We start from the raw sequence: 26666 nt of genomic DNA on the forward strand, positions 1-26666 counted from the left end.
AGTCTTTCAAAAATGGTATAGTCTTTAAAACCTAAAAAATAATATAGGCCAATAACAAAATTAAAAATAAAACATTTTAAAATATGATGCAAGGTTTCCTTACATGATCAGACAAGTAGACCAAGGTCTAAAAGAATGCGTTGTGATATTGAGCACCGTTTGGTGTTTACCTCAGTATATAATTGGACTGTTTAACTTATTTTATTAAGAAGTAAAACATCGTTCAAAAGCTTCATACAAATCACAGACATTCAACAGAACAGGATACAACAAAGCAATGCCTAAACATGCTCCACACACACACACACACACACACACACACACACACACATTAAATTAAACATTTAATCCTCTACCCCCCCCCCCAAAAAAAAAAATAATTATTTAATTTCATCCTTCAAGGGCACTAAATGCGAAAAATGTCAATAAATGTAGGTCAGCAATATAACTTTAAGAATTAAAACTAAAATTAGACATTGAGAAATATCAATTCAGACTACTACATAAAACGACCTAATTGGTATCACAGAAACAAAGATTGAACTAGAAATGTAACACAAATAAATAATTTAGAAAAGTGAAGTCTTATAAGCATGCAAATAAATGCCGAAAAAATAATTATGAGCATTAGCCAACATGGCTTTAAAAGGGACATCAGTAATGGAGGTGAAAAGCTGACTAGTGTTAGCAGCTTCAAATACCTCGGAGCTATTGTCTAAGATGAGGGAACAAAACCCGAACTACTGGCCCGAATAGCACAGTCCACAGCAGCTCTTTCAAAACTTAAAATAATATGGAAAGACAAAGGCTTAGCCCTCGGCACCAAAATCTGACTGATGCGCTCCATGGTCATGTCCACATTTTTATATGCTTGTGAATCTTGAACGCTGACTGCAGAGCTAGAGAGAAGGATCCTTGCAATGGAATTGAGATGCTACAGAAGGATTCTAGTTATCACATTCAAAGACCGCATCACAAACCAAGAGATTACTGCAGCGATTGGACCCCATCATGACCTGTAATTATCGTAAAAAAAACAACAACGCAAGCTTAAAACCCATGCCCATATTACAAGATCTTCGGGGCTCGCAAAGATCTTCCTTCAGGGAAAAGTACCAGAAAAAAAAAGAAGAGGCAAACAGAGAAAGCGATCGGAGGACAACATAAAATAATGGACGGGCCTGCCATTGAAAGAGGTTCTAACTAAAGCAAAAGACAGAGAGGAATGGAGAAAGACGATCGTCGAGCCATGCATGGTGCCCCAAAGGTCCAATAGACTAAGGGATAGGTAAAGGTAAGTCTTATAAACATGCAATAATTTCACAAACATATATAGACACACACTCATATATATGTAAATTCACTGATAAATCGAAGTCTATTTTCTACATGCTTTTATTTACATAAACTAGAGATCTATGCTATAAATTTTGTTAGGTGCCATAGTACATTGCAACATGGCCTAAATTTGATGTCAAAGTAAATATGCAAAGCAATATGACTAGAGTAAACACAACTAAACATGGTAAGAGTTATTGCACTTTCAATATTATATTCAATATTAAATATAAATTGTCCACTAAATGTAAAGCATATAATTTATTTTGAGATTACACAATTGACAAGTCCCTCATTAAGTAAGCGTAGACTTTGACGTCTTTAGTATGGTGTTCCAATCATGAAGATAAATCCTGCATAGAATCTACATGCTTCAGCGTGTCTCACGAGATGTCAGCGGTACTGGCAGTAACAGTGGTTCCCGACTTCCACTGGGATAAACATGTCGCTGCCATCGTAGCCTTCCACCAGGACCCACTGGACCCTGTAGGCGAGCTTGCAGACACCAGACAAAGTACACGCTGCGCCTGGGCTGTAAAAGATTGCAAGTCAGGTCTATTCAATACATCGCACATGTATTCATGTACACGCCATCTCTTCTAGACACAATAACAACAGGAAGTACAAGGGACAAAAAAGTGTGAACAAATATGGGGGGGGGGGGGGAGGGGAGGGGTATAATTTTAAAAGATGAACAAATAATTTCAAGAAGTACATATAAAGAGTTAGATGTACGAATGAGATCCTGAAATAGTCAGCAGTGGTACCCCATCACCCCTTGTGTTTTTATGATAGTTTCATAGAAGTTCTAATAATCATGCGATTATTGTGATACTTCATTTAAAATTGTGACATTTTCTCATTTATAAAAACTGTATTTATTTAAGACGCTAAGCGAGCAATATTATTAAAAAAGATAATTATACAAGCTACATAATCTTAAAAAATCCTATCTATATTATTTATATCATTAATTTTTAAATCTCATTTATAATTAGAGAAAAGATGAGGTAGACAGAGAAAGCTCTAGGAAGACAGCAATAAAGAATGGGCGGGCCTGCCATTGAAAGAGGCTCTATCCAATGCAAAAGACAGAGAAAAATGGAGAAAGACGTTCGACTAATCTTGATTGGCGCCCCAATTATCCGACAGACTAGGGGAAGGTGAAGGTGATAATTACTTTACAACCATTTTTTTTAACCACACAGCTATTTTAACATTGAAATGAATTACCATTCTTTTTTGTCAACCAATGTTCATACAAAGGGAAGTAACAAATATGTCTTAAAACATAGCACACCTAATTTGTATTGACTCCCTTCTCAAACTCGACTCTTTTATTTATTGATTTATTTTCTATGTTTCAGACATTCTTTCCGAAGTGAAGATTATTACGTCCTAAGTGGAATAAAGAGAGGATTTGAACTCAATACCATCATGAGAATAGTTTCAAGCGCATACAACACGACCAAGTATCTATAAATCAATTCATTTTAGTACAATTGATTTTTAAATGTTACTCATGGATAGCCTTATTTTGTCTTTATAGAGTTTGAATCTTTTCCGCCGTTATCTCTTGCCTTGGTAAGCAGAAGGTTTGGGTTTCAAATAAAGGCATAATTAACTTCATTTTCTAAAAGACTGTGAAACTTATGAAACATTTTTTTTAGCTTTCATTACCAAACAATAACAACAATCCTATCCTCCCCCCCCCCCCCCTGGACATGCTTCTCAGCCTCAATGTGACGCTCAGGTGGAAACGGTCTTTAGAGGAGACGAATAGGCCAATAGGGGTAGCAAGCCAGAACCTTCTTGGGGTGTCTAAGGACCGAGTCTATTGCACCGGGGAGGAAAGAAGAAATCCCCAACAAACATGCTCTTCAAGAGGCCATTTTATGACACCTGCACGGATTATGTGAATCATAGAATGAATATATGGGAGCTTCCCCGGTGTGCTCTGCCTTCGGCTTTGCTTTTAACCCGAGTGTTTTAAGTATGAGCAATCGGTAATAATTGCATCTGCTTGGATCTTTCCCAGAGGAAAGTCTGTTCAGACAGTCAGATGGAGGCAAGCTTCCATAGCCCTAGAGTTTCAAGAGTCTCAGACTCAACTCTTAAGACAAGCTTCCATAGCCCTAGAGTTTCAAGAGTCTCAGACTCAACTCTTAGGACAAGCTTCCATAGCCCTAGAGCTCCAAGAGTCTCAGACTCAACTCTTAGGACAAGCTTCCATAGGCCTAGAGTGCCAATAGTCTTGGACTCAACTCTTAAGACAAGCTTCCATAGGCCTAGAGTGCCAAGAGTCTTAGACTCAACTCTTAGGACAAGCTTCCATAGGCCTAGAGTTACAAGTGTCTTAGACTCAACTCTTAGGACAAGCTTCCATAGGCCTAGAGTTACAAGAGTCTTAGACTCAACTCTTAAGACAAGCTTCCATAGGCCTAGAGTTCCAAGAGTCTTAGACTCAACTCTTAAGACAAGCTTCCATAGGACTAGAGTTCCAAGTGTCTTAGACTCAGCTCTTAAGACAATTACGAATAAATAGAAGAAGATTACCACCACTGTGAATTGCATAAATATGTAGGTTTTACTTTTACTGACCTATAAATATTGACGAAAAAATGTGAACGAATATTTTTGTTCAAGATAATTTCTAAGTGGGTTATAATTTAGAAAGTAAAGCTATTAGTTGTTGTTGATTTCCCATATCACTTGTCCTATTAAAAAATAATATATATATATTTACGATGACATGTTAGCACCGGGGGAATGGGGAAGGAACTATGGTAAGAAAATTACTCATCTCTTCATTTCAATAAAAATAACAATTTGTCTATCACCATAAACAAGATGCGAAACGAATCCATCAGCACTTGGTCTTGACACGTGATCTGATTGTTATCCAATAGTCGACCAATTATCTATTATACTTGGATACCTTTTTTAACTGACAAGACTTTAAATCGAAATACACTCAGTCGTTACATCAACCGAGGGCATGGTGACAACTGACCTCGCAAACACATTTAGGAGGATTCAATGTCCTATGCAGATTCTCGTTATTTGTCAGAGAGCAGTACTGATGCAAACCTGCCACATCACCAGAAAATTCCTTTGTGGACACAGTTTAGGGGAGAGTACAATGAATTTTGTTTCCCCCTAGCAAAGCTCGACCCTGGCAGTGCCAGATAATAAAGATTAGTTCATTTCTAAAATAATAAAATCCCTACTAAAAAAAAAGTGTTCACTTACTTAGCACATTGACTCTCGTGTATAATCTGATAGGACGACGCCAGTTGTTTCACTGTGTATTCCTGCTGAAGGTTGTACTTTGGAGACACGGTAGACGGAACTGTCATAGACATTGTCCTGGTGAGAGTGAGGCACACAAAGTGAATCTTGAAAATAAATATTAACGGTAGTCATGGATCTCAGTTGGGGGACGATTAGTAAAAAATAAATGCATCCTTCATTTATTTAGTTATTCATTTTACAAAACAAAATCGTTATTTTAAAAAGGTTACATGACTAAAAGAACATAAATGATTTTAAAACAGTTAACATTCACTCATATATAGAAGAAAATACGCACGAGTCCTCACAATAACACAGACCCCTAGATATACACACATGCCTTAATATACAGAAACACGCCCTCAGATATATACACATACCATCAAATAAACGCACATGCTCTCAGATACACTAGCAAAAATTCAGACCCTCATATATGAAGACATGCCCTCACAATAAGACACACCCTTATATATATGAACATACCCTTAAAATAATATTATCCTATAAGACACAGGCACTCTTCATAAAACACCCTAAAATTATAGCGCCCTCATATATAGGCCTATACACAGCTACCTGTACTCAACTACCATACCATATACACATAATTTCTCTTGCCCCTCCCTCTTTTCTAATCCAAAATTTTGGGGAAAAAAATTCTCAAGAGGTATGCAGAATACTCATAAAGTCTGAGAAAACTGAGAAATGTACACATTTCTTTGAAGAGTAAATTAAATGTGTATACTTTTTGTAGGTTTTAATCTTTAAGCGTGAATACTGTTGGTAAAAAAAAAGTCAAGCTATTAGACCCACACCCCTTCAAGTGTCCCATCCCATGCTATAATATGCATTGATATGCTCCGTCTGCAAGCAAGCGCATACGCGTGTCTCATTGGGCGATTGCTTACGTGGTGCAACAAGGATCACCGGTGATTCTAAAATTTGGACGAGAAGTCGTCGTGGTGGTGCCCCAGCTACTTTCTGTAGAGATATTGACAGGGATTCTCGTAAGGACACTTCTAATCTGGTAGCTGTCGCTGAACAGAACGCTAGAATTGGTGGTCACTCGTCGAAGTTTAGAACTGCTGACAAAGAGGCCAGGATAACGCTGGGATGGAACCAGTTTGCAGTTGGCAGTGTCAGTCACAGCAACACCATTTCTGAACTTTGAAACATCGGCTTTGGAAGTGCTATAAAGAGTCAAAGAAAAAAAAACATAAACAGATATCTTTAAAAATTCGCAAAGAGTCGAGAGACAGAAAGAGAGATCAAGACACTTACAATAAAGTAAATCAACAAGTGAATGTGGACTATAAACGTTTAATCCAGAGCGGGAACAGTCTAGTCTCTGTCAGTAGAATAAAAGATTTTACTTTTTGAAAGCCTAACCTCAACTATCCGTTTATCTATATCTACACAATAGTATCGTTTTGAATTTATGCGGTCCTAATATGCGTTCACTAGCAGTCCCCTAAAGTGCGTCTCTATAATCCATATCTTTCATTAAGTAACATTTTTATCCCTTATTTCGTTATCAAACAAAAATAATTAATCACCAATAATTAATTGAAAAATTTTTTGATGGATTCATGTCTTGTCAGGTACAATGAATAATTGTACAAAGTTTCAACTGGATCCGAGACTGGAAAGTGGGAGGAAAAACATGTTCAATTATTTTTTACCAGACAGACAAACAGACATACAGAGTTGATATAAGCTTTGTAAAAAATAAATAACGACGTATAGATGGGAACAGAAAGGTATAATGTCGAACTATAAAAAAAAACAAAAGCAGTGGACTAGTTTGAAACAAGTGAGACCCAAAGAGATTTTCTACTAAGATAAATGTACAAACAGATCTGCAACTAAAGTTTAAAGTTTAAAACACAAAGATATGAAATATGGATTTTTGCACAAGGCGGGAAACTATCAATAGCTAGCTAGTTGGTGTCTCCGGTGTAACAAATAAAGGAAGTGCTGTGATCAGTTTTATAAGCAAGTACTAATGTGTCTGTACTTTGTTAGCACCACAGAATACAACGTTTCTAATCTCTTTGCCACTTACCTGACAACAATAATTCCAATGGAGAAAGGCGGCAAATATTGATCTACGAATTCACGTTGATAGAAAAACAAATAATACGAGTAAAAGACGGATGTTAAAATTACATTTCTTTTTTTTTTTTATTTGTTTAGTTGACAACATAAAAGAATGGACGGGCCTACCATTGAAAGAGGTTTTAAACACGGCAAAAGACAGGGAGGAATGGAGAAAGACGGTCGACAAATCTTGCTTGGTGCCCCAACGGTCCAACAGACTAAGGGATAGGTAAAGGTAAAAAAAAAAAGTTTGTTTACAACATTTTGCGTCCTTGACATTGTGTACTGAATGGTGAAAATCTCCATTTGTTTGATAATAGCCCACAACAGCAGTAAACAACGAAGTTTGGCATTAGCACATTTTAAGACGATGTCTGCCGGACGGTGGACACGAGCTCAAAAAGGAAGACATTTCCTAAAACGTCTGGTAACCCAAGTAACACGAAGTCGTAGTAGCCCTTCACCCTGTCAGAGGTCACGGTATTTGACATGCACCCCGTCCCTATTGGCGGCAGCATTCATGATGCCGAGATATTACATGACTCAGATGACTGTAAACAAAATACTTTAACTGCCCGTTTATATTGACCGGGCGGGGGGAAGAAGGTGAGGTTGAAATAACTGGATTTAAAACGTGAGATTGAAAAAAGTTATGAACAAAAAATAAAAGAAACAAAACTTACTTTTTCACCAACGTAGCTGAACTACTTATGAACAAAAGATGGCTGAGTAGATAGATGAAACATTGACTTCTGGTAAACGTTAGTAACAACCTCATGATTGTTGAAGCACCAGAATCGTACAAGAAAAGAAAAAGATGCTTAGTGCACTACTAATGTATGTAGAACTCTATCCTGTTCTGTATGAAACTATCACATTTTGAAAGACTATATTCTTCTATGATGACATCAGTTTAGTTCTTTAATATTAACCTGTCTCTCTATCAACTAACCCTCAGCTTATTGATTCTGTAACAAACTAAGGGAAGAGTGGGACATGTCATAGGGACACACAAATACATGACGTCATTCATTCATTTTTTTAGGCCACTAAGTACACATTTCGTTTGGTCACATCTTTCTCATTTTCTCATTTGCTCAGCAGTGTCGGAATTGGTTTTAAAACTTAGCACAAAACTGATAAAGCTCAAAAGTGCAAACAATCTGGGTTTATTATAGCTAATGTCCAGACATTCATCTAATCTCTAAAAGATTATCCATAGATGTTTCGTGACTGATAAAAAAAATAATCATTTATAATTAAATCGTAGAACAAGTAACTTTAACAGAATTCTTGTTCGTGATGAGAGGGGTAAGACAGTCATGAGGATTGCTGACAATCGAGACCATGAAGTGTTGGTAAAACAAAATCCGCTAGACAATATCGAATGGCAATGTGCTGTAACCTATAGCTCGTTAAACGACGTGTATACAAATACGTCAACTAAGCTAGACTTGTACAATAAACTTGCATAGATGTAACCGTGCCGGACCAAGTAAAAGTAAAACAAAAGATGTTTCGGCCACGAGGCCTTCATCAGCTACAAAACAAACAAAAAAAGACAAACAATTTATAGAAAATAGGCTTAAGTTAATTTATCTGTCCAATGTTATTCTTTATTAAGGCATAAAAGAAATGAACTGCGATAGTGTAATAGCGTGGCGAATTGGAAAGGGCGATGATGTCAGGCAAAGCTAGACTTACTCTTAATCTGATTTGAAGTCTTCTGCAATGCATTGAATCTAGTTTTAATATGTTCAATAGAAAGCAAAGTTACAAAGACAATATGTGGATACACAAACTCAAAATCCGCCCCCAAAGTGGTCCACCCAGGCTGGAAAAATGGCAGTTTTCAATATTATCAGAAGGAATATCATAATGAAATTCTATCAAAGTTAATGACAGAGAAGAATAGAGAAAGAAAGTTGACCGATCCTGTGTGGTGCCCCAAAGGTCCAGCAGACCAAGGGATAGGTGAAGTTAGATGTGAACCTGGCCTAACTGATGTCTTATAATGAGTATCTAATTGTTTTGTAAAGGGTCAATCTCTTATTCAAAGCCTCAAGAAAAAACATTTCCGTAAAAAAAAAAAAATTCTTTTAGTTTTGTATTGCAGTGTCGGAAGTAACCTGCAGTTCACGCGATACTATGAAAAACTACTTATTAATTGTTGTTTTAAATTAAGTCAATATTAATTACATAGTAAATAGATATTTTCTCTTTTAAAAAAGTTAAGATTTATTTCTGTAAATGTAGTATTTATTATAACAGAACTTACATAACTTAGCAATACAATTACATCATAAAATATTTTTTGACCAAAAATCTAAAACCATTTGCATAAATTGGTTTCAAAATTGGTAAATAGAAATCTCCCTTACTAAATAGCCTCCAGTGTTTGTTACTATTAGAAGTTAATAGTTGTAAAAATTGTACATTTTTATGAAAAAACTGTTTGCATAATTGATTTAAAAATTAGACTTTTCGCTTTCAGTAAAGAAAATGTAGCCGTTGCATTAGAACTTTGAATGATCTAAAATATCATGATGTCCGATTTTCATTTTCTCTTCTAGTTTCTGAGATCTAAACCGGACGGACGGACAGACGGACAGATAGGCCACACAAAACTAATAGCGTCTTTTTCCTTTTCACTAGAACAGAAAACTAGATAAGAACAAGCAAATTTACAAAACCAAAAATGTATCAGAGAACAGAGAAAAAAAATAAAGAGATGATCAATAAAGCTGTGGCTACAATCACAAAGCCAATGATGAAGAAAGGGTATAAAAATGAAAAGTGCTGACTCAAAAACACAACCAGCTATCATCCTTAAGTTTACCTTAAGCTTTACTAGGTCTAGCTATTTGAGTTAATAACTGAATGGTACTTGTGTAGACTGGTCTATTTGGCCAGAATTGAACTGTATAAGCTCGATGTATCCTTATGTCAATATGCTCTACCTATTGTTGAACTACGGCTTATTGTCAGAGGCGTAATTCATTTCCTAATCAAGTGGGCTATCAAAGGGTTCTATCTTTATTGTTTTATCTGCTTTTATTCTATCACAACATGGCTCAACATTAGTCGGAATCGCATACGGTTAACCGCTTAATATTTCCGTGTGTAATTAACTAGGCTTATATTGTTTGCTAATTATCAATAATGTGTAGCCTGAAATGTTATAGAGAGAATGTGCGTGTTTCGGATGAAGCCATGACTAAAGGTGAGCGGATGGGTTTGGTTGTGTAGGCTGAAGAGATTCTGATGAAATCACAAGGATGTCTTGTAGCTTCACTTATATAAATAGGGGGGTTTTAACGTTGACTGTGGTGAGGAACAAGTGAGAGACGAGTGACAGTAACACGGGTATTTTTAGAGAGGGATATTTGTTTTATTTTTGTGACAATACTAAAAGCGTACATAACAAGATTACAAAATGAGTTTGTGTTATCACACAAACTCAGATGCGGCCCCCGTTGGATCCCTGTCGGATCCGCCTATTTGCAAAGAATATTCAAGACGTGCTTTTGTTTATATTGTCAAAAGTAATAATGTTTTAAAGATACAGTTGCAGTTGGTAAAAAATGTTGTTTTTTTCACATGTTTCGGATGTTCCTTCAAAGTTAAAGATAATTTACTTCCTTGTCGAAACCTCCCGCTGGACGACGGGGGGGGGGGGGGGGGGGGGGCAGCGATCAGGGTATGAGCCCGGGACGGTCGAGATAATCAGTCCAGCACGCTAACCGCACGACCAGGCATTGCTGTTAACTTAATAACAAACTAATAGCCTATTATTGATAAAGAGATATATTACCAGTGGCGTAGCATCCATGGCGCGAAGGGGTTCAATGAACCCAGGCCCACGACCATATAGGGTCCCACAGATGATGGCGGAACAACCTTGGGGTTATGGCCGGATTTAACTATATGCAACATAAGCTCCAGCTTAGGGCCTCCAAGAAATATTTAGTAGTTATAAATAATATCTGCACTTATATGGGACCCCATATCTAAAAAACTTAACGCCTTTTCAACTCTATATACGCCATTGCATGGTGCGTAGTGGTTTTGTTGCGTTGGCCAATGACTAATAAGTAATTGTGGCCTGCCCTATACGAGTCCGGGGGGGGGGGGAGGTACAAAAAGTGGGAAAAAAATAACTGCAATTTTGTAAAAAATGGTTAGCAAAATAAAAAAAAAAGTGTCCTTAACATATTCAAAACGTCATATCAAACTTTAACCCGTGTTTTCAGCTAGTCAGACTAGCAAACGGCTTAGATGTAAGGAACTGCTTTCCTCATTTTTATTATAATGGTGGTGATGATGAGTTGGTGGTGACGTTTGGGTCCCATTCTTTCTCTATGTCAATTAAACCGTTGATACTAGCCTATTACCTTTTCTTTCTGCTTTTCTAAATTAATAGTAAAAAATCTTATTTTCATTATTCTGTTACCAGAAATGTAGATTTAGACTTAACATTACATATTAAACAAGCATAAGAAACATTATATTCTATTACTGAAGGAATCGATAAAGATGTTGACTTTTTAGCTATTTATCATGACCGAATTCTGGAGGAGGTTTATAACAAAATATTTTTTTAAGATAGAGCATAACTACATTGACGTCTGGGACCATTACAAAAATGGCGTGTGACCAATGCTATGGTAATTTAACCAAGAATGCTATAAAAAAACTTTCTACATGCTATGCAATAGCTATAAGAAATTATCATCATGTGGAAAAAATAAGAAATGCCATTTTTGCCACTATTCGCCACTGTATTTCTTCAACCAAATGTACAACATTATTCAACCGGAGTTTCTAAATGGTGTTATTTTAATTTTGCTATCGCACTAGACAAAGTTCCTGTAAAAGTATTTCATGTGTTAGCATTTCTTGAAATATGATTTACTTGCTAATGATTAGCATCGGCAGTTGTCATATCAAAACCTTTACAGTGGCGCCTCTCGGGAGCCACCCAGAATGCAAATAAGACGATTCACACAAAAAGTAACTAAAGCAAAACAAAATGTATCTTATTTAAAAGAATAAACTTTTCAGTCCTTGGATCTGTTGGAAATTTGGCTTTGGATTTTTGTATGACTTAAAAAATGATTGCATGTTTCCATTACTATTCATAGTCATCAACTTGCAAAAAATGGGACCTAAAAAAAAAACTGTCAAACTCAGTATAAAAGAGAAATAAAGCTATTGAACACAGATGTCACTTAAGGAGAGCAGCTTAAGCTTGCAGGGAAATAAAATTAATTGAAAAAATAGGACCTACCTATGGAAAATACTGTTTCAATCATTTGAAAAGACTTGTTTCGTTTTATGTGTTTTTCTTGATAATCACATTTTTGCTTTGGTCACCTTTTTCAATTTGTATCTCCTTTTTTTATTTTTTGATGTATTCTTATGAAATTTGGAATATGGGAAAGGACCAATGGCGAACGCTTTTGTGCCAGTTTTTAGTTTAGAATTTATAACTCCGCAATGGCTAAACTTATTTAAAAAATGAAAACATCTGCGGAATCCTCAGCTATTGGGCGATAAAACTAAATTTGACTCTTTGTTCCAAATCAGCTATTAAATTTATTATTCAAGTCAACTTACGGTAGGGGTCGGACCTAATCAGCGAACGCAATTTTCGCGGGAGTCATAATGAGCGAAAGGCCGTAAAAAATAGCGAAATAGCATGTTAAAATATAGGAAATTATGCTTCAATTAATTCTATAATTTAACTTCTTCCATGAAGCATTATAACTATTGTCCTCCTTGTTGCATTAGGCCTAATTTTTTTTTCACTTTTCTTGTGCTCCACATCTCCTTTCTCTGCTTGGAACATGATGTCTATATAGCCTACGAAACTTGCGATCAAATATTTTTAAAAGAAAGAACTACAAAATTCTATCTCGCCTCCTCCCTATAGGCTAGTCCACGTCGTTTTACTCTCCATTTCATAAACTCTCGTTACTGCGACTATTTTTTTTTAAGAACACATGTTCAGTGCACTTAATCACCAACAACTCGATCTCCACCCCCCCACACACACACACATATACACACACGCGCGCTGATTGACCCAAAGGCAGATCCCGAATGCGATGAATTGATGATATATGGGAGGCAGATCTACAACAGCTTGGGTTTCGGGCATGGAGACGAAAGGCTCAGGAGAGATCTTGTAACTTTATACATGTATATTATATGATAATTCTTATATTTATTACTAAATATATAGTTCGCATTTTTTCCGCTCCCGAGATCGAATATTTTCTCCTGGAAAACTCTTGGAAATCTCCTGAAATCCTAATTTCAGAATTGTGGGGGAACCCTGTGAAAATGAATTCTGATCTTTTAAACATTTATACACATATTAATATCATTAATTAGTAACAAGAGGTTAACCAGCCAGTTAAAAAAAGGAGGACGGCAAAACAGAGGTCACCCCCACCCCCGTATAAGCTGTATAGGCCTAAGCGCTGTTAAGATCAATTGAAGCGTCATTTCACCCTCACTGCCACAGAGGAAAGTAACTGCCAGCATATGACATCTGAGAGAATGTTGGAGAGCTGCGAGTCAAACATTTTAGACGGAAAGAAAATGCGGGAAAATATGCTGGTCGTAACTGGGCGTAGTCATGTGAAACACGTACTGCACTCATCCTTAATCTTCGAAATCGAAGACATTGGGTTAAGGTTAAAAATAGGCCTATTATTTTAATATTTCAGTTAACAAACAATAACAATAGATAAGACAAAAAGAAAAACAGATTAAATCAGTCATTAAGTTATAATTAAATGGCTTTTAAAGCTTATTATAGGGGCTTTCGCTGAATAGGTTTTCAGTTAAAAAGGTCATTTTACGCGAACACCCCATAATATATTTTTTTCAACGGAATAAATAGCCTTAGCTATTATAGTTAACTATTTCCTCACCTATTTACAAGTACAATATGCAAATCTTTTTCGGCCAATGTCCATTGGTGCTTTAAAATCGCCTTAAGTTCGGACCTATTCTCGTTTATCCGGAAACGTTTTGAGAATGAAATTTCCATACATGTCAACTTTGACCTTCAGCTATGCTTTATTTTATGAGGGAAAACGAAAGTGAATATGTGGGAAATGTAGAAAAATGGAGTCTTTGTAATACCATTTTATTAGTTCTGCAGTTACTTTTGAAATAAATAAGAATGGATAAAAATTACGGGGAGGTGTTCGCTTTATATGCCATTTCGCTGATGGGCCTTTCCTACCAGGTTCTCAATATTTATTCTCATTTTTTTAATTTGTAACATTTTGTCTCCAAAATTGTATTTTTTTTTGAAGAAAAAAAAACCCCATATAACATATTGTAGCATTATTAGTTTCAATAAATGGCTAAATTTTAATTCCAAATTATCTTTTTACTGTTTAAATGTTAATGGAGCTCTGCCTGGCACGGAAGACGCCCCGCTGGCACGGAAAACGCCCCGCCTGGCACGGAAGACGCCTTACGGGAAGGTAAAATTTAAATTAAGAAAAAATATTTTTATTGTGCCTATGATATTCAAACTCAATCATTTTGTGAGGTTCTTGCTTTAAACCTTCAGGGCAGTGGCGTAGCTAGAGTATATGATGCTTGGTGCGGTACCTCATTTTGATGCCCTCCCCCCCCCCCCAAAAAAAAAAAAGCTAACTAATTAATAACATTGCAAAACCTTACTTTTTTGTTTAAAATAATATATATTCATTAATCAAATATTGTTAATTCAAAAAAATCACTTTTACATAAACATACTACAAGTGAATTTTACACGCTTTCTTGCTGGCAAAAGTATCAATAATTTTATCGAAGTCAATTTATTCCACCAGCTCTTGTTCAATGGAAAAAATGGCCAAATTAGTGAGTCCTAAATTTGACATCGTTGATCGCAAGTAATTCTTGATCAGTTTAAGTTTGGAAAAACTTCTCTCGCATATAGCGACGCTTACCGCAATAGTCAAAAATATGTGAATCATGATGACGATATTCGGGACTGAATCATCTAGCTGATATTTTTTTATAAATTTCAAGAGCTCAACAGGTCCTTGTTTTGGAAGTTCAGAGGCTTCTGGTGAAACTATGACAAACCGTTGAAGCCATTCGCTCCAACAGAAATTCGTTTTTATCAATGTCGCTAGGAGTACTATCGAGATTGATTTCGACCTGAGGATTTAATAGCTGGGAAGGCGACAAAAATTAATATCTATCTGCTACATCATGAAGTTGCTCGAATCGGGTGATTATTTCTTGAACAATCCTGTCCAAGGTAGAATAAATTTCCCTTCGTAGCTCTTCTTTGTGTGTAAGTACAGAGTCGTCACTTTTCTCACCAGGCACATTTTTCTTATGGCCAATACTTTTTTAAGGTTCTGTACTGATTCTCAGATCTGAGCACATGCTTTCGGCAAAGGTAATGCTGGCTTCAGCGATGTCCTCTCAATTACTACTTTAAAATGTCTCTGTTTTTAGTTTGAGTGAGCAGTGTCGAATAGAAAATCCTTGTTTTTTGAAGGTAGACTTGCGCATCATTAATTTCAGTTAATACAGGAGCCCAAAATCCAAGATATGTGAGAAAATTAAAAGACTGAATAGCAACTAATAATCTACCTGCTTCAGATCTAGTCGATGAATTTTCATCTCTGCTAGTTTATGACTCCAGAGTTTCTATAATTTTAGAAAATTTATCCTTAACCATCTTGACGGCTTCTCCTCTGGCGCTCCAGCGGGTCTCAACTAAACGTTTAAGTTTAAGGCTAGTTTCGGTTATTTTGATGAGGATATCCCAGCGGTGTGTTGAAGTTGAGAAAAATGCGTGTAAACGGTCCAGTGTACCAAAAAATGTTACCGAATCGACTTCGGCTTCAGCAGCTCGAATTCCTGCTAAATTAAGAGAATGGTTTGAGCAGGCAATGAATAGTGCTTTGGGATTGACTTCTAGAATACGTTTTTGGACACCGTAGTTTTGACCTTTCATGACCGCAGCATTATCATAGCCTTGACCATTATGTCTAATACATCCGAACGCAGTTTCTCTAGAATCATCTCAGCGATTCCAGCAGCATGCTTGTCCTTTGCGTCGATGAAGTCAATAAAAGACTCACGAACCTGCACCCCGTCATTATCCATGACAACGTACCGTAAAATTTGGGAAGTTTGATCCAGCTTTGAGATGTCAAAAATAATAGAGAAATATTTGGCTTGTTTTACTTGCTGTATGATTTGTTTTTTAACGTGATCCCCCAATATTGTAATAAATTTATTTTGTATTTGTGGAGACAAGAATGTATTCGGTCTGGAACAAAGCTTAGTTCGAAGCACATGCTCCCTCAGAGTGGATCGTACTTTGGTAGTAATTTTACTAAACCCAAGAAATTGCCTTGATTTTGCCCTTCCAACACTTCTTCAGCTCGATCGCGATGCCCACGGAGTGCCAGATTTTGCTTTGAGAGAAAACGAATGATGTCCAACATTCTCTTCAGGTAGTCTCTCCAGGTTTTCGTCTCTTGTATAATCAAATCTCGGGCCTTGTTGTCAATACTGTTAACTACTCTCGGGCGAACTTCAAGTTCCCTCCAAGCAAGCGATGACTGAATGTGAGCTCTGCTGGTCTCATTTTTTTTCTATTTTTAGTTAGTTTAAAAAAAAAGCTCGTAGAAAACAAAGGTTAGCTTATTTAAAAATATTGACATTACAATAGAATTATTTCCAAAATTAAACTTTAAAGAATCATTAAGAAATGAATAAACTAAGACTATTGCTTAGAGCTAGAGTTTAGTAATATATTTGTAAACTCTATATCTAGATTAAACCAGTGGACTAAACAATGAAGTAAAAAAAGGTTGGTCTATCTTCTTCTTCTTTATATTACAGAGCATTGATCAGTGTAGTAACAACATGTGCCGTGTGTCCGAAATAAATCTTGTAAATTAGATTCTATAGCTTACATTGTATTGAAGAAATAGTCAAGGAGATGAAACAAAATTTCGACATGACTAGTTTAAAAATCGTTAGTTCATGTTTAAAATAAAATGTTTATTTTTGTTAGTGTCCATACAATTATTCGTTTTTACTGAAACGCTCAGGCAAATAGGAAAATAATACACACTGGGAGAATTTTGGGGCCCCTCACCACTTGGTGCCCTGTGCGGCCCGCACCACCCGCACATTGGTAGCTACGCCACTGCTTCAGGGGCATATGAATAGCCTTGTCAAAATTTCCCTCTTACAATTGAAAGTTCTTTCACTTTTTACACATTTAACTGTATTTCTCTGGTCCATCACCGCAGGTAATACCCATTAAGAAAAAGCACTTGGTCCTGTTAAACTGAAAAATAACTCGTCTTTTCGTACGGTCAATAATTCTTCAAATTAAGAAATCTCAATCTCTTGAGCGTTGATAGCAGTGATTCTAATCCGAAATCATAATTGCAGGCCTTTAGCTTTGTCGTTGACAAATGGGCTGCCCCTCAAAATATCTTATACATCTTGAATGTGCTAGGAGCTGCTCACAATGATCTGGAGGAAGGTGAGCCGCCGCACGACCTGGAGGAAGATGAGCCAATGTTGCATTAAGAGACAAAAAGTACTATTTAAAAGTCAACTCTCAAAGCAAATTCCTGACATCTCATGACCTGCCAGAGAGAGGCCATTGCTGATGCAAACCTGCCCTATTTAACAAAATTTCTCAGTTGGCTACAATAACTTTCATTTCTCTTTTCAGATTTCTCTTTTGTGGGCTGTGGGGAGGGGAGGTAGCTGGGTTTCCGTGCTGCATTTGGGCGCTTAACAAACACTACTAGGCGAGAGCCTGGATTTAAACTGTTACCCCTAAACCACTCAGACACAAGTCCCCTTTGAAGGAATACCCATCATGAAGTAGATTTGAAATTGAATCACTGTTTTAAATACCGTTACCTTGTTTTAAATACCGTAACCTATCTCTTTGACTGGCCAAGGGGCATTACATTTTGCAATTGAGTCTAATAACATTGAATTGGTGCATCAACTTTGCTCTATACTAAATATTAATGAAACAAACAAGGAGGTAAGGCTGGTACCGGTATAATTGATCAATTTAATCTTATAAACTAGTTGATATTAGTGCTTTTATTTTTTATTTTTTAAGGTTAAACATTTATTTTCATTGCGTCCAAAAATGGTGATGCAGAAATAGTAAAGGTTTTATAAGCTTTCAAACCAGACCTTGGTATACAAGATCGGAACTATAAAACATCACAAGATATACCGACCTGTTTTGGTCACTAAGAATCTTCCAACCTCTTAAGAGTATATCAAGGTAAAGGTATTCCAGACTTGCACAAAAAAGCTTGTTTTGTTATATTTACTTGCAATAATTTAAAAGTAAAGTATTTAATAACTGGTCTCCCCTTAGTACCACCACTAAGATATTTAAATTAGGTACGCAATTAGAATCCTAGGTAAAAATGTGCACTGAAAAAAAAATGAAAATGTCTGCGGACACAAGACTACCTTACTACGATAGTCTATTAAATTTGATATTATCACTTCAATTTATGACAAAATAAGACAACATGGTTTTAAAAGGGGGCATCAATGTTCGAGGTGAAAAGCTGACAATTGTCAGTAGTTTTAAATACCTCGGATCTATCGTCTCAGATGAGCTAACCAAACTTGAACTACTGGCCCGAATTTCAGAGTTCACACCAGCACTTGCTAAACTAAAAAATATGGAAAGAAAACGGCATAGCCCTCAAAACCAGACTAATGCTCTCCTTGGTCATGACCACATTCTTATATACTTGAGTCTTGGACGCTGACTGCAGAACCAAAAGAATGAACCTAGCAATTGAGAAGCTAAAGAACCATCCTAGGTACCGGTATCACATTTTAAGACCGCTTCACAAACGAGGAGATTAAGACAGGGTTATAACATCGATTGGACCACAAGATGACCTGCTAACTGTACAAAAAAAAAACGCAAGCTAAAAAACTAGGTTATATTACAAGATCTTTGGGGCTCACAAACACCTTCCAGGAACAGTACCAGGAAAAAAAAGAAGAGGTAGGCATTACTTCGCCATCGGACTCAGTTCTGGGCCATTCTCCTAATTGTGGTCCTTGTTCATCCTGCGATGTTTTTATTATTATTATTATTCTAGCCTTTCTCTTCCCCTGTAGGTCACATTCTAGAGTCTATCATGCAATATTGTCTGCTGTGTTCCCAAACTAGAACCATTTGAGTCAAAATTTTTTTTTCGGACTTAGCTATATTATGTTTTTGTTATATTTATGTCTTTGAAAAGGTAGATAACTTTGCAGTGTATATATATATATATATATATATATATATATATATATATATATATATATATATATATATATATATATATATATATATAATTTGTATAAACTTTAAAAAATACGTTGTTTTTTTTTTTTTGCTTTTTATTACAGGGAGTGACTCTGTTCCCAAATGAACAACCAAAGTCAATGATTATTTATAAGTGAACACCTTGAGGTCTTTGTTGTTGGTCTTTTGTTGTTTTTTTTATAAATTTAGGCAATAAAATATTTAAGCCTTTGATTATTGTTTTTTTCAAAACACTTTTAATTTTTTGTGTAAGTCGAATTTTTTAAAAACAATAAGTACAAAATTAGTTACAGTATTTCATTAAAGCTAAACTATCACACCTAATCACAAACTGCGGAAAATTCCAATATACTATTAAAAAATAATTTAGAATATTGCTTGATACCGGTGCATTGAAGACTATAAAGCTTCAACAGGCCATTATAGGAAAAACATAAATGCCACTGACTTATGGTTTTCTTTTCAAAATAAAATGTTAAGTATAAAATACTTAAAATACTTTAAACAAAAACACACTCAAGTTAATCTCAATTATTTTGAAAAATGTAATTTTTTACTCAAAACTATATAGTTTCAATGACACATCGTTTGTTGTCCAAAAGGGGAAACTGGTTGTTGTTTTTTTCATTACAAAAAAAAAAAATCTAAAATCGCTCTTCGGCATATCACTTAATTTTCAAAAAAGGTTTTTAGTTATTAAATTATAAAGCATTTTTTTTATTTGGACAATCAAAACATATTCTTTCAAATAGGTGGAACCGACGCAGGCCGCCATGGACAAATTCTTTAATTTTTTACCAAGCTCACTTTGAACTCATTTTGTCTGGCTAAAAGTTTGTTCGTGATATTTCTCCGTCACTCAATCTTTGATTCAAGCTGAAATTTTGCATAATTTTTTTTACCTGACAAACACCAAATCAATTTTAATAATTAACCAATTATTGTAATTATTTTGTTTGGTATCTCGAACAAACTAATTGGTACAATTACATTTCCTATAAGGTTTGTTCTTTCAAAGTTTTTTATTTTCTAGATTCATTTTTCTTTTGTACGAAATAAAAATATTTAAATTATTATTTAAAAGTATTACTTCTAATTTATTGCATAAAACATTTATGGTTAAAAAATACAAATAAAAAGCAAAATGAAAAGTAACTTAAGCATTTCAATTTCTCAATTAGTGTATTCCTTCAAATTGATATCAGACAAAGCGTCAACACATTTCTGTACAGTAAGAAAAAAGGTTCTTTTGCTCCTTAAACTTGGAGTGCTTTTTAAATATTTGGAGCTGGTAACAACATTGTCTTTGGTAAGACATTTTTCCATCTTGTGGTAGTAGTGAAGATAAATGGGATTTGAACACGGACAAGGAGATGTGGTGCCACTTTCATCCAAGAGTTCTACATCAACGGAAGGAATGAAACATTTTTTCTTGAGATCTTCTTCTGAGCACTCCTTATCGTGGATGTTTTTGACTAAATTCTGTAAAGCTAAAAGTCTGTACATTTGCAATACAAACTTGGGTCTCATCTTATGAACGCTGACATCTTCGACATGATCCCAGCAGTACTCTAACATTTCTTTTAGCATGAAGTTTCTGCAATATTCAGCAGCACTGTTGACAACATAGAGTATTCCGTGAAGAAAATGTATCATCTGTGTCAAAGGATTCTTTATTTTTCTATCCAATAAGTCTTTTAAATCTTCTGGTTTTGATTTACCGAAAATGGATCTCTGCAAAAAAGGAAATAAAGAGAACATTTTTATTTCTTTTTTTAAACAGAGAAAATAAGAAGCTAAACATTGTTTGATATAAACATTTAGAATTTATTTTAATATAGCTTTCTTTATTTTTCACAACTACGCAATTTTGTACTGACTATAAGAAGGACAATGTTATTGAATAATAATTTCCCTCTAAGTGCTGCAGTTTCCAGATTTTTTTTCCTTTGATGGACACTAATTTGAGGAACACAAAGTAATTTGTGTTAACTGCTTTAGTACATCAAAATATATGAATTTTATTTTTGTTAGAGCATCATTTCTTGATGACCACCTGGCGAGTAAAAGTTTTTGAGTGTACTATATACTATGCTATTCCTATTGGTTTCAAGACGCGCCAATCTTGAGATGATGTGAGCAAAAAAAAAACAACATACCAAGTTATAGAGATCTGCAACGTCTTGAACACAGATGACGGAAACATTTAAGACCAAGTTTAAGACGTGGTTAACATAGTGAACATACTGCGCAAGCTGCTTCTTTTGATAAAGCAATACCCGAAGACCAGGGGCGGACTGGCTATATGGGCAAACGAACTAATGCCCGGTGGGCCGGTAGCAAATGGGCCGGTCTGGTCTCGACCAAAGAAAAAAAAATTTCAATGTAGACAACTTTAAAAAAAAAGTTACAGCGGCAAGACACAAAGGCCCGAACACGTTTTCTTCTTGTTTTTTTTTTTTATTCTTATTACAATGGACCTCATTCACCAATCGTAAACAAACAACATTTAGTCACGTGATCTTATTGATAAAACAACGAAAAAAAAACTGTCACGTGACAACCATCATGAATTAAACATGAGATTGTAAATTCTATAGAAGAGCTAAATGTGTTTATTTACGGTTGGTGAATGAGGTCCATTAATTTTGTTTGAAATTCAACAAGAATGTAAAAAAAATTCACTATACACTGTACGTATTATCATTTGCAAAACGTTAGACCGTACTTTCTGCTATGCACAGGCGGCATGGACTGCTTTGATGTCTTCGAGGTTGTGTTTGGCCTAATAATTTTGCTGGTCGGCATGGGCCTTTGATGGCACTCCCATTTTTTTTCTCCTTTCCTCCCCCATCTTTTAATGGTTCCAATGAAATTTAGCCAAAAAAAAGGGATGAGAGAGTTTAAGTTAGAAAACATTGATATAACGCAGTAAAAAAAAAGGCGCGACAATTAGCTCTTTAACAATACTTAATAGAAATTAACTTTAACACATACACACAGCCGCGAAAATGCAAGCCACCCAACTTATTCACAGCTCAATATGGGTATAAAGCTCTACTTTCTGCGATTTGAAAAGAAAAAGTAAGTTTCTTTTTGTTTATTTTTAATAACATAGATCTAAAAATACTTCTCTTAAGGCTTACAAAAAAAAAATATTTACTTAAAAAATAAATCTAGATCTAAAACAATTTTTATCCTATTATAATTAATTGCAAAGTAATGCTTAGTATGAAGTCATTAATGATGAAAATTATTACAATAATGTATATAGCGCTGTCACATCCGATATTTAATGAAAGGAGATTTATATTTTAAATAATGGGTCATGGTATATTCATATACAAATCGCGTTTTTTGAGAATGTACTAGGAGGAAGCAAGAGCTTTTCACATTAAGTAAGTTCCTCTCTAACCGTTCTTCTTTCTCTTATCTTTTAATGGAATGGGTTGCCTGAGTCAGCCAGGAAAACCAATGATTTAGCATATTTTAAGTCACAGATCAACATGCATAACTAGATTGACACATGAAATGCGTAAGACGTGACAATCTTATTTTTTTGAAGAAACGTCAGTAATCTATAAGTAATCCCTAAAAGCTTCAAACTCATTAAGCGGCTATTGTATTGTTTATAGTTTTTAGACTACATACTAAGTACATACATGTATAAATAGAATACATTATGTAATCCTACGAATGCATACACTCAGTTTTCGATGCGTTATCAAACTTTATATATTTTGTAGAGAATTAGGCTTACACCTACAATATAACACATGGGCGTAGCCGGGAGGGAAGGGTCTTCAAACCATCACTTGCCTCAGACCTCATTGTCTGAAAGGGAAACTTTACGTATTGCCCCAGTGCAGCCAACGTAAGAAAACTACAGTTTCCAAATTTCATGAGCTTAGCCAAAAGGGTTTTTGTGGTTTCCCTTCCCCCTCCAATACAAAAACTAAAGCATTTTTACCATTTTCTACCAGTCGCTGGACTCCATTGAATAGCAGATTTGGTTTTTGAATTTTTTAGCGGAAGAGTAGCAGGCTAATTGTACTGTAGATACCTCAGAATATGCATTTTTAAAGCTTAAAATAACGAAAATAATGCTTCGCCCCGGACCCCACTGGGAGGAGCTCACAGCACTCCCCCGGACTAACTAGCTGCCCTTTGACGGTGTGTACTGTCTTTCTACTAATCATAGGAAGAGAGTATTCTAGGGTAGAAAAAACTTTGAAAGAATGAAAGATCAGAATGTAATGAAGATTAATTACATAGAAGGGCCTACACACACACACACACACATATATATATATATATATATATATTATATATTATATATATATAAATTGTGGAGTGGGGTGAAAATCCCCCCCCCTCCAACCGAAAATATATGACATGCTATTTGTGGGCTAATTGTGGGCCGGTTTATATGGTAATTCCCGGGCCGATTTTGATACCCAGTCGGCCCCTGCCGAATACCATTGTAGGCCCTGCTATCCACTTATATTGGAAGCGTCATCGTAACTTTCGCTTCGCAGTTTAGTTAAGGATGAATGGGGGATTATTCATTACTTAGAGCGTTGGTTCAGCAAAAATAGGAGAACTCATGTTCTCACAAATATGAAAACCTAGAAATGATTCTCTAATTGCTATTTTGGGGGTTATTCCGTCATCGGAGATCACAAAATTTTAAAACAAATATAATGCTAATTTGATAAAATTTTAATGTCTTGAATGGTCTCAACAATGAAAGAGAAAAATGGCGCTGATTGGACCTTGTTGCATTTTTCAGAAATGGATTGCCCAAAAGGTCTATTATCTCGTTTTGAAACTGGTGCTTTGTTTTCCTGTCCAATCTCAATATCAATAACAATTTTAAATAAGCCTGGTCAGGGGTTTTCATATAAATATATTGTTGTTAACTTTCTTTGAGAACTATGAAACAAATACTAAGAATTGATCAGAGAAAGACACTATTCCATGATTAATTTGGACATCTCTCTATCTTCTAGATCTAAGTTGGGGGGGGGGGGGGCTATAAACCACTTCCCCAATTTGGTTTAGCCATTCATTGTAACAGTACAAACATATTCAGCCTTAACGACTCATATGAAACATACTATGGTAAATAGTTTGCTTGCTAAATATTTAATGTTATTTTTTTTAGATGTCATCTCCTTTTTTTTTTTCTAAAAATAAAATTACTTAATTAACTTTGTAGAAAATCTGTTAATATTTCAGAAGCAGTTCAAATGTTGACAATTATGCATTAAAGAAAGGTAAGGGGAGGTCTGTTGTGCGGCTTTTAACGACAAAACAGATACTGCACGAAATTCCTAAAAAAGTCCATTTTAAAAAATTTGCGTGGTATTTACATAGCCTACAAAGTGCATTCTTCGCCTTTATAAACAAACATTAAATGTTTTCTTTAATCTTAGCAGCTTTTTTTTTTTAGTTGACCAGAAAAAAATTACAGTGAACTAATATTTATATTTTTTGTGAACATTTCTTCTACATTTTATAAATATATTTGACTTAGTGATACATAAAATACACAAATATTATCTTTCTTTGTTAACATATTGTAACATTATCTCCCTTACATTTATGTATTATTTGAGAATTGGTGTATTTTTATGAAAAAATCGCTTGCATAATTGCATAAACCAATTTATTCTAAACGGTTTGGTGAAATAATATTTTTCATTTCTTTTCTAGTTTTCGAGATCTGGGTGTGACAGACGGATACTTTGTTCAAACTTAATAGCTTTTCTCCTTACGGGAGCGCTAAAAAAAAGAAACAGATTGAGCTTTGACAAAAAAAAATTAGCAGCTGTGTTGAAAAAATTAATTCGTGAACATACGGAATTTAGTATCATCCGTAAGTACTCACGTGGGCTTCAACTAGTCAAGAGTCATGGGTCCAATTGCAATGAATCCCTTTGAGCCATTGTTGCTACTCCATAGGCTGTGGTTCCGGGTTTATTGAACCCTTTCGCGCCATGGATGCTACGCCACTGGCGCTAATCGCTTATAAACCGTCGGTGAAAGAGGGTATTTGGAAGAACGAGTTTGCTTTAGAAGCTCAGTTAACACGTAAACACATTTCTGCTCGAGTCGGGTGTCGAACCTTGAGCCCGAGGTAGCCAATCCAAGACAAAGCGGTTTAAGCCTCTGGGCAGCATATTTCCATTTTAATAGACCACCTCTCCCTTAAATGTATGCATGTTGTAACAGCAACAGTTGTTTGACACATCAGGATGTGTGTTATGGCCGTCGCCAGGATTTTTTCGGGGGAAGGGGGCATAACACAAAATATTGTATGTAGGAAATCATTTGAATTTGGGTAGGGTTGAAACTCGTAAGACTGTTGCTTGCATTAGTTTTTTACAAACTTTTATTAACTCACTTTATCTGTTTATCTGTCTGCCTGGTAAAAAGTTTGAACATGTTTTTCTCCCATTTTCCATTCTCAAATCAACTTGAAACTTAGCACATTGTAGCTAACAAGACATTAATAAAAAAAATAAAAATTATCAAGTAATTAATTAATTATTGGTAAAAAAAATGTTTGTTTGATATCGAAATGATTATTTAAGTTTTCTTTTTTTTTATAAGTCAAAACATAAAATTTTAGTCTAAAACAAGTTTTTCAATATCAATTAAACCAATTCTTTATATCGAAAACAAAAGTTTAACATAAAATTACCTTTCTATTTGGTTTTCCTCTCTTCAGAATATAAACATATTTGAATTTATTGTTCACTCTCTTTTTCATTCATCCTAAAGTTATCCAAGTTTTCATTGTGAAATAATCAGTCTCTATGAAGCGTTAATCTCCAACATCTTGTGCAGATAGTACAATATATATATGCTTATACGTACTAGTGGCCACGTGACTTAAATGTTGAATGTTGATCGTTGGTCTAAGTGTTGTTGTTTTTTCCTACAAAGTATGGATTTAAGTGACCAAATAGGATAGACAAACAATGTGACCAATGACCTTGACCGTACTTTTGTTCTACGGGTTTTCTTATCCTATGACTATTCCCAGGCGTTTTCTTACAAACGCATGCACGAAGCGGCGTAGCCTTGTACTTGGTCTATTTATAACTTTACGTAGGCTACCTCTTTAAGACGCTTACTTTAGTAGTTAAAGTATTGCTTGTCCAAGGTTTCTTTTTCTTTCATTGTAAAGATGACCAAATAATACAGACGAACGAGCTTAACATTTTTTGTTCTCCATGCTTGTGACGCTGACCAGGCTCTGTTGAGCTATGCGTCCAGTGGTGACCTAACTACGTCTAGATTTTTGTGTAAATAGAGAGATCTCAGAATAGTTTCCATGTCTGTGAAATACTTACTTGCCTAGCTTGACTGTGGCTTATAAATTGTGTCTGAGTGGGAGCACTGGCGGATCCAGGGGGGGGGGGCGGTAGGGGCGATCAACCTATTTTTAGATTATTTCGCCCCCCCCCTTTTCTAGTATTTTGGCTGATTTGGTAGGGTCGGGAGGGGGCGATGGCATAATCCGCCCCCCCCCCACCAT

General features: G+C 35.5%; 2 protein-coding genes across 2 annotated transcripts; both read right to left on the bottom strand.

Annotated features, from left to right (window-relative positions):
- Positions 1-1377: 1377 nt before the first annotated feature.
- On the bottom strand, positions 1378-7718 carry LOC106065180 (uncharacterized). Its single transcript, XM_013223942.2, has 4 exons — positions 7419-7718; positions 5544-5825; positions 4591-4707; positions 1378-1870 (listed from the first exon to the last, which is right to left on the bottom strand). The coding sequence occupies exons 1-4, from the start codon at positions 7511-7513 to the stop codon at positions 1732-1734; spliced, it is 633 nt and encodes a 210-aa protein (XP_013079396.1). The 5' UTR covers positions 7514-7718; the 3' UTR covers positions 1378-1731.
- Positions 7719-20290: 12572 nt separating this feature from the next.
- LOC129928198 (uncharacterized) lies at positions 20291-26077 on the bottom strand. The gene is made up of 2 exons (XM_056041269.1): positions 25827-26077; positions 20291-20851 (listed from the first exon to the last, which is right to left on the bottom strand). Exons 1-2 carry the CDS (start codon positions 25893-25895, stop codon positions 20291-20293), a joined length of 630 nt encoding a protein of 209 aa, XP_055897244.1. The 5' UTR covers positions 25896-26077.
- Positions 26078-26666: the final 589 nt, after the last annotated feature.

The sequence above is a fragment of the Biomphalaria glabrata genome, chromosome 9, assembly GCF_947242115.1.
Source record: "Biomphalaria glabrata chromosome 9, xgBioGlab47.1, whole genome shotgun sequence".
Taxonomy (NCBI): domain Eukaryota; kingdom Metazoa; phylum Mollusca; class Gastropoda; family Planorbidae; genus Biomphalaria; species Biomphalaria glabrata.